Source organism: Sinocyclocheilus rhinocerous, unplaced genomic scaffold (assembly GCF_001515625.1).
Source record: "Sinocyclocheilus rhinocerous isolate Xijiao unplaced genomic scaffold, SAMN03320098_v1.1 scaffold523, whole genome shotgun sequence".
Classification (NCBI taxonomy): domain Eukaryota; kingdom Metazoa; phylum Chordata; class Actinopteri; order Cypriniformes; family Cyprinidae; genus Sinocyclocheilus; species Sinocyclocheilus rhinocerous.
This window is the reverse complement of record NW_015626042.1, coordinates 369,379-378,849: the sequence shown is the minus strand read 5'-3', so window position 1 is coordinate 378,849 and position 9,471 is coordinate 369,379. Positions and strand designations below refer to the sequence as shown.

At 38.9% G+C, this 9,471-nt stretch overlaps 1 protein-coding gene across 1 annotated transcript; it reads right to left on the bottom strand.

Moving 5' to 3' along the window:
* Positions 1 to 4,382: 4,382 nt before the first annotated feature.
* LOC107709523 (trace amine-associated receptor 13c-like) lies at positions 4,383 to 5,384 on the bottom strand. Its single transcript, XM_016514018.1, has one exon. The coding sequence runs from the start codon at positions 5,382 to 5,384 to the stop codon at positions 4,383 to 4,385; it is 1,002 nt and encodes a 333-aa protein (XP_016369504.1).
* Positions 5,385 to 9,471: the final 4,087 nt, after the last annotated feature.

The window sequence follows — 9,471 nt, the reverse complement described above, 5'->3', positions numbered from 1 at the left end:
ACACTAATCGAACAGAAAATAAAAGCGCGATATAGTAGTGTGCTTATCATTTGGCAAAGGATGGTTGCGGCGGGATTCACGCAAAGCGCAGTGTTCACGCGCGCAGCTGATGATTGACATCTCCGTTCACAGTCAGTAAAAACCGCATGTGCTGTGAGTTTAACCTGCTTATTTGATGACTCCTCCGAATCCAGTTTAATTGCATACATTTTGTTCTTACATTGGTATTACGTTTGTAGCAATGTACTACTAATATAACTAAAATAACTATTTAACTATACACGAAACACTGTGTTCCTATGCAATGTAAAAAAAAAAAAAAAAAAGAATAATGTATAATGTATAAGAATAATAATAGTGTAGCTAGCTATTTTTTCAAAAGGGTAGCTTGCATGTAGCTTAACTACTTTAAACTACTTCAAGCTACAGTTTCAGAGTAGCTTCCCCAACACTGATGTTTTTGACAATATCTCTGGCTATCGTCGATACAAGATCATCGTCTTTCGACGCAACCCAGCACGGGGAGGTTATTGCGGCCTTTTGCAGCGCGTGTCCTGCATGCCCATACGCTAATGTTACGCCACTGGGCAGACAGTATATATATATATATAGAGAGAGAGAGAGAGAGAGAGAGCGAGAGCAGCAGGCCAAGTAAGGGCACCCATGTGTCCTCTTCCCTGGCCACTTCCTCCAGCACATCCTCAGGGATCCCAAGGCATTCCCAGGCCAAATGAGGGATGGAAATACTTTTAGTCTTTCTGGGATGTCTGAGCTTTACACCACTTCCATTACTAGTGGTGGAAAGAGTACTAAGAAATTGTACTTAAGTAAAAGTATTGCTACTTAAGGAATAATTGACTTGAGTACAAGTAAAAGTACTGAAAAATAATATGACTCAAGTAAGAGTAAAAAAGTAGTTTGCTGAAAAACGACTCAATTTACTGCGTTACAAAGTACTTTAGTATTATTTTTCTATTTTTACCCATGGAGCAGGGTTAACCCTAACCCTAACACTCATGTACTTTAATGTCTGTTTCACAAGTGAGACCCAGGAAATCCCTTATTTGGACAAATGCATCAGATATCACTACACTACTGAATAACATGCAGATAGAGATGCTTTGACTGATGAAACGTGGAAGACAATAAACACACAATTGCAATGCAATGCTAATTGACATAGCTTGTATCACAGTATAGAATTTTATTTAAAAAAATATATATATTTTCTGTCTCACAGTGATAAGAAGCAACATGGAACCAAAGAAGCTAACTGTTAACACGACTGATGTTATATAGTGATTTTGGAGCAAAACATGATATTAGTCTCATAAAACGGTCATGTTTGATGTTGTGTTAAGCAAACATACTACCTATCCCTGTTGCCAGGAGCAACTGTTTTGTAACTAATTTTGAAAAGTACATTCACGTATAAGATTATGTTGTTGTTTTTAAGAAGGGCAAAAGCAAAGAAGGGTAAGTGAGGGTTTAAAAGAAAAGAAAGGGTTTAAAACAGTGTGAATTGAAATGTGCCAGTAAAAGGGAAGCTGTAGGGAGAGAGAGTGCCTTTTTCTTTGGATACTACTTTCATTCCGGTTTTTGGTTTAGTTAGAGAGTTGAGGAAAGTTTTATGTTGTTTATTTCTCTTTTCTTTTGGGTGTTTGAGGTAAGTTAGTGCTGCTTCCTAAACTAGTTAGAGAACTGTTTTGTTTGTTATTTTAGACCTTGCTCTCTCCTGAGCCATTGCTTCCTATCTCCTTATCTTAAACTTATTGTTCTTTTTTATTTTATTTATTTTTGCTGTAAATAAAACTCCACTTTTGCATACATCTGAATTGGTGTCATCTTCACTCTGGGACAGAAGACTGAAGTGTGTTCATGCCATTTTTTTTAAAATTATTTATGCTTTTTGCTACTTCCCCTCACAATCCCCTAAATAGGAGGGAAACATAACAAAATGAACACCTCAACAAGGAAATAGAAGTGGTACTATCCAAGGAAGGCAAAGTAGCCAAGAAGCCAGTGCCCTATCTCAGTAGGAATCTATTTTCCCGGTATCCAGTGATTGAGATGGAAACCCTGTGGAAGACCATTGGGCGTTAACTTATATATAATTTATGAAAGATCATAATTCCAAGGTGAAAAGATAGTATACTTGTTCCTCCAACTCTAAACCTTAAAGATAGACACTGCCCTGTGAGATTAAATATAGTATTAAGCAGTACATTAAGTATTTGTCAAATATTGCAATCACTACTAGAAACAGGAATATTTCGTTTTCTGCCTATTTCTACATTATATTTTTGATTGCGTTTGTATTTTTGATTGCACTTTCTGGTAATTATAATAATTGAGGCCTCCTTGTGTGAAGACCAACGAGTGTAAAGACCTGCGACTTTACCTGCGCGACTTCACCGAGCAACGAAATCGCCAAGGCACTTAAGTATATTTTTGCTCTTGTACACACTCTCCTTTTCTGTCCTCTCTTTTCCACCTCTATAATGTGTTTCCAAAACATTCCGGTTGTCTCTCGACAACGCTCTAAGGTCACACGCAGACGGCAACGCTATGTTGCTAACCTGCATCCTATCTCTACATCCTCTACTGCACCTCTCTCTTTCTCTCTTTCTAGCTTGTACTTATTTGAACAATGTCTAAGAACTTGGTATTACAACCACTTCCTGTGTCTGTTTGCCTCTTTAAGAAGAATCGCTTTATGTATCCCCCAATTGTAAGTCGCTTTGGATAAAAGCGTCTGCTAAATGACTAAATGTAAAATGTAAATGTAACAGAAAATGTCTGATTCATGTCTCCGTTCTCAACTCCTCCCCTGACTGCAAGCGGTAATCTAGAATTTGTTGCAAAGTAATCAATTTGAACTTTTTGCAAATAAATAAATAAAGCACACTCTTCAATCAAGTTCAATCAAGTTCACTCTTAATGCCAAATATGCCTGATATGCCAAAAACGGCTCTGTTAATGTTACTTGTCACTTTCAGTTATGTTTGTGCCTACATGAATTACATAAATGAAAGCCAATATGTTCAAATCAAAACTGTGAAATAAGACAAAAATGCAGAATAGTTTGCATCAATGGATTTTACCGTGAGCCATGTATCATTTCATTAGGACTACTGTTTTTAGATTTACTAAATATAGTAGGCAAATATTTTTTCAAAATGCACTGAATATCTAAACCTGAGAAACAGTAATAAACGTTTTACTAAGTTTTAATAAAATGATTTACAGTGATGCTGTTTGCTAGCTAGTATGCTGACCATCCAATCAAAGCACGAGAAAATACTGACGTTATCGTTAGCCAGCTAGATGGCCCTGGTGTTGCCAACTCGAAATCTGATTGGTTAAAGCAACAGTTTCATTGCCATTGATTTAAGCTAACAGACGCCTGCACTGTTGATTCTGAAGGCCTTAAGGCAGATTTCTTTGACCCTGGCAACACGATTGCTGAAATATGATTGGATAAAAGCTCTAATATAAACATACACTGCTGGAAGCAGTGCAACCAAGAGAAAAGCTATGAAATTAAGAGAATAGACTATTGGAAATAATTTAATACACATTCATGGAAAAATATATTAAACTAAATCAGTGATTCTGATAGTGTTTAGGCCAGCAAAGCCTTTGCTGGCCCTGACGGCCCACCACTGATCATTAGTTGTATTAATAAAAGTTATAATTATATCTTATCTTACAACTGAATTATTGGGTTGCAAATCATTTTCATTCTATGAACACTAATGCCCACTTGGAAATTTGGCCGATCCTTGACATGATCACAGGCAGCAAGACAAAGTTGATTCTGGGATAATTTGATCTAACATTTACTTTCTTTTTTTACAGTCTTCACAGTGTCTGTGTGTTTGTTACTACATTTAAAAGTGTATAAGGGAATAACTACGTAGGCCTTATTTTATACATTGGCACATACAAATTAATGCACTAGTTTTAAAAGGAAATTATATTGTAATGATTATCACTCTAACCAGACATCAATCATTTATGCTCATTTTGTGCAGTTTGTCTCCAAATTGTTTTACTGTAACTGCAGAATGCCCATGGTCGTGCATAAAGATCTTTGAAATAACAACTTTAACATGACAAATGTTACATTTTTCTTGCAAAGCAGTATCCAGCATCATTTTGCTGTGCTTTCGTGTTCATTGTCATTCACAAATATAAATGCTCACAGTGTACATGTTAGACACCATATTAAAAATTTTAAAACAAATAAACAACAACAAAAAAACAAGCTGTTACTACATGACTTGGTGTCATTTAATGTTCAGTAGAGTTGTTCAAAACAAGAATGCTACTCCATTTGGAGGCAGATTATCTTATTTACATGAGCAGAGTTTGTGTGATCATTTCTCTTCTGGAAGCAGATTGAAGTACTCTGATGAAGGTTCCAATATTTTCAATGTCAAAATGTATTTTGTTGACAGTCTAAACCACCGATAAAACATTGCATAGATAAGTGGATTCAATAATGAATTCATGCATACAATCCATTGCATCATATTAATTATAAGAGCATCATTTTCATCATGCCCAAAAGAAAGAGTAACTATGTAGTATGGCATCCAAAAAAGAAGATAAACCAGTACTACAATCCCTAAGGTTCTTGCAGCCTTTTTTTCCGACCTGGCCTTTTTGTCTGTGACTGAATTTAATTGCTTAGCTTGCCGTTTTGCTACAAAACAGATTTTCATATACAAAGGAATAATTATACAGCAAGGTGCCACTAAACAAACAAAGGAATCTAATATTAGATATTCCAACTTAACATAAAGTACACATTCTCCAATACATGAGTGGTTTCTTTCTGGATAGATTAAGGACTCATACAAAAGATAAAATGAATATACGAAGGAGAATAACCAGTTTACAACAATAGAAACAACAACTCTGTTAGTATTGACCTTCAATGGATATCGCAAAGGGTCATTCACAGCAATGAACCGATCCACGGATATAATAACCAAATTACCCAGAGATGCTGTGACAACCACATACAGAATAAGAGGGAATATTGAACAAAATATTTCTCCAAAGTACCAGCATGGCTCGATGAGTTTCATTCCCTGCACTGGCATGAGAATCAGTCCTGCGATGAGATCAGCCACAGCCAGAGAGAGGATCAGCACATTGGTCGGAGTGTGGAGCTGCTTGAAGTGTGAGATGGAGACAATCACCAACAAGTTCAGAAACACGGTGAACACTGATGTTATAGATACGAAAATGTACACAACAATGTACTCCGCTTCTGGTCTGATACTTTTGGTACAAGACAAATTGTTGTCTGGAAAGCAGTATCGGATCGTTAGATTTTCTGTGTTTGTCACTCCCCAGTTGGACATCTCCATGATGGATCTATCTTGAAGAGTAGACTCTGTGAGGATGCTTGCCACTAATATGACTCAGTTTTATACTTTTGGAAACTCAGTGACCACCTCACTTACTGTGAGGTTTGAATATTCAGCTATCAACCCACCCTCTAATTTAATATGTATAGTTCTAAATGTAGATATTCATAAGCCTATCAGACCTTATCTGATCTATATTCCAGTAAATTTTTTATATGTTAATACACAATTCAAATTATCACAGTTTTGTATGTAATTCCTCTGGAAACACAATCAAATGTGCCACGCACTGTTTTCTGAAGCAATATGGGTGCAAAAAATACCCCTTTATGAGTTCTTATTTAATTAGGGCTGTCAGAAATAGTTCCTAACAAATCCACAGTAAGACTGATTTGCATCCAAGCAATACAGTCTTTTACTCAATCCTGAATGAATATGGGGTTTGGACCCACCTCCCAGAACACTGTAGATCTCTCCCCATTTAACAAACTCATTAGTTTCAGATCAGGTTGAATCACAAATTACAGATGGCTGAAGGTCTGAAGACCAGTAAAGGATGCCAGTGCTCTAACAGTTACCATTAAGATACTGCATACGTATTACACAACCCCAAATCCAAAAAAAGTTGGGACATTTTTTTAAATGCAATAAAAATCAAGAATCTGTAATTTGCTAATCCTCTTTAACCTTTATTTAAGTGACAAAAATACAAGGAAATATTTCCAATGTTTTCACTGGCCAACTTGATTGTATTTTGTAAATATAATTTTTTTCTTTTAATATTGATGGCTGCAACACACTCCAAAAAATTTGTGACAGAGGCATGTTTAACATTCTTTCACATCAACTGTCCTTTTAATTACAACGTTTAGTTGTTTGAGAATTGAGGATACTAATTGTTAAAGTTTTGCATGCAAATTTTTTGTCTAATCTTGCTTGATACAAGACTTCAGCTCTTCATCAGTCTGTAGACATTATTGTCTGATTCTCCTTTTCATGATGGGCCATACATTTTCAATAGGGGACAGATCTGCTGGCCAGTCAGTCACATCCACATGAGACTATGAAACCACTCTATTGTAGCACATGCAGAATGAGACCTGGCATTGTCTTGACCTAATAACCATGGACATGAAAGACGTCATCTTAATGGCAGTATATGTCTCTGTACAATATATGCCTCCACGACAATGGTACCTTTGCACATATGCCAATCACCCATGTCGTTTGCTCTGCTGGACCCTCATATCATGACAGGTATTTGTGTTTGCATCTGTCACTGGTGAAAGTCTGGATGGTCCCTTTGGTCTTTGGGACTGAGAATTTGATGTCTGTTGTCCATGATTTTTGATTTGTTTGACATTTATCTCATGAAATTTGGCACAAAGTGGCTTTGCTGGCATAGACTGAGATGCTTTTACCCAAACATGATCCCCTCACCTATTACCAATTCACCTGCTTATTGTGAACTGTTTCAAAAGAGTTTAACGTGGATATTCTATAAGCTTTTCACTTTAATTTTGCCTCTGTTCCAACTTTTTGGAGTGTGTTGCAGCCATCAACATTAAAATTTGTTCATGTTTACTAGGGGTGTCCCCGATTAAGGATTTTCATAGTCAAATCGGAATTTTCGAATCTTGCTGATATTCGACTGATAGTCGAATCATATGTTTTGGGGGCGGGGCAAAATACATTACCAAGAGTCAAGTCAGACTTCGACATTCAAAATTACGTTAACACACAGGGAAAATGTGTAACGGACACCTCGCAGATACAAACGGGGTAAATAATGTTTTATGTTTTGATTAAAAGATGGTTAACATTAAACGTCAACGAAACCCTAAGAATTCACAACATTTTTTACAATAGTGCTCTCATTATAACGTTATGTATATGACAGTAGTAATGTTCTGCATTTCTGTTTTGAGCTGTACGTGATGAAGATGACCAGTAGAATGAAGCAGCAGGTTTTTAATCAATGGGATTTAACTCATCATTTATCTCATATAGAATACACTTCATTTATACAACATAACGGTAATATTACGACTTATAGGCTATCTGCACAAAATGCCCCGAATGCACATGAACGTGTCTGCGCGGCTCTGAATGAACTCCTTTTGTGGACGTGTTCTTCATGCAACAACGTGCAGAAACACAGCAACTAAACTTTAAAAATTCAGTGTTTTATTATAATAGTGCTCTCATTATAATGTTATTTATATGACATTAGTTATTAATGTTCTGCATTTCTGTTTTGAGCTGCGCGTGATGAAGATGACCAGTAGAATGAAGCATATGATAGCATGTTTTTAATCAATGGGATTTAACTCAACATTTATCTCATATAGAATACGCTTTGTTATTTATACAACATAACGTTAATATTATGACTTACAGGCTATCTGCACAAAATGCCCCGAATGCACATGAACGTGTTTGCGCAGCACGGAATAAACTCCTTTTCACGAGTTCACACTTACATATAATGAACAGAGTAAAGGTTATGCGTATTTGGCGTGCTGTCCGGGGAGAGGGCTCCGAGCTTGGTAATTACTCTCGAGAAATCTTACTCTTTTAGTCCGGACCCAGAGCACTCCCCCCGAGTGTTCCTCCCCATGCTTAGGTAAAGCTCCTGTGGGAGTGGGTGCTGCTGGGATGGCTGGAGTGGGGATGGGTCATTATAGATGGATTAGGTAATGAAAAAAGGGGGTCAACTATGGTGGGGCTATACTGACGTCAAAGGGGTTGGCCGATGAGGGTTCGGTGGGCTTCCTTGATGTGGGAGCGGTCCGATCGAATGTAGCTCTTGAAAGCTTCTGACGACCAGCGACCGAGTGCTTGTATCTGCTGCTGGGAGAGGTCTTTTTGGGCCGCTGTGGTTGCTGCGCCAATTCGGAATGAATGTGAGAGATGAATGAGGTGATGGCGAGCAAGGAAAAGTCGGGGAATGGCAGGTTGTAGGCAGAGTGAAATGCTTTAAAGCACTTCCAAGCTGTTAGGTAAGATTGTAGGGTCCTGGGGGAGACGGCTTGAAGAATAGAATTGAGGGAAGCTTCGAGGAGAGGTCTCAGTGGATGATTTATGGGAATATCAGTTCTGAATAGGGAGGTACTGGGGTTGGGACTGGATCCGCCTCTGGTGCCAACGTTCTGAATTTCTGGAAGGCAAAGCGAGAGAGAGAGAGTCAGCTATTTGGTTTTTTTGAACCAGGAATATGTTTTGCAGTTACAATGAATTGGTAGCAAGCCGAGATCCAAATCAGGCGTCTTAACAAAGGCATCAGGGTGGGTGAATGGGAACGGCCTTTATTGACGCAGTGCACGGTAGCCTCGTTGTCGCAGTGGATAATGATGCTGGTGGCGGACCACTCCTTACCCCACAGAAGGGCTGCGACGACTAAGGGATATAGCTCGAAAGGGGGTGGTTGGGATGTCTAGGAGACGCGGGACATAGCTGGTGGATTTGGGCTGGGATGGCTCGGGGCAGGGGGGAATAGATGGGTTGATTAGAGGGCATGTAATGGTGGAGTGGGCGACGGATCGGCAGACCGCGCAAGATATGTTGCGGCAGCCTAAAAATACTCTGTTATGGAGTTCGGTGTCCAAAACCCCCCAGTAAGGATATTGGTTCCAATGGGCCACTCGGATGGCGCATTTAGCTGCAAATAATTTGTGGTAGGTGTAAAAGTGAGAGCCGCCGTATGATAACGCGAGTTCGGCGACTATCGCGAGATAATCGACGAGCTCGCGTCTCCTGTGAGGAAAAACAGTGCAGATGACTTCTATGTAACGGGTGAAAGCGATCGTGAATTCGGCAAATGATAAAATACGTGATGAGTTGTGAGCTGTGTTTTTTTTAAAGTGACAGAAAATCCGCCGCAGTCGATTTGGCGATCTGCAGACGAAGGTGAAATTGGTGACAAAAGGGAAAAAAGATCTACGTCCGCACCTGCCAAGATCTGTGTCCTGATGTTGCTGGCCACGGGGGGTGGTTCCAAGGCGAGGGCGTTCGGAGGGGTGGGTAGAGGCTTTGCGGAAGAAACTGAGAAGGAAGAGCGAGCGAGGGGAAGTGGAAAGGTAGTCGC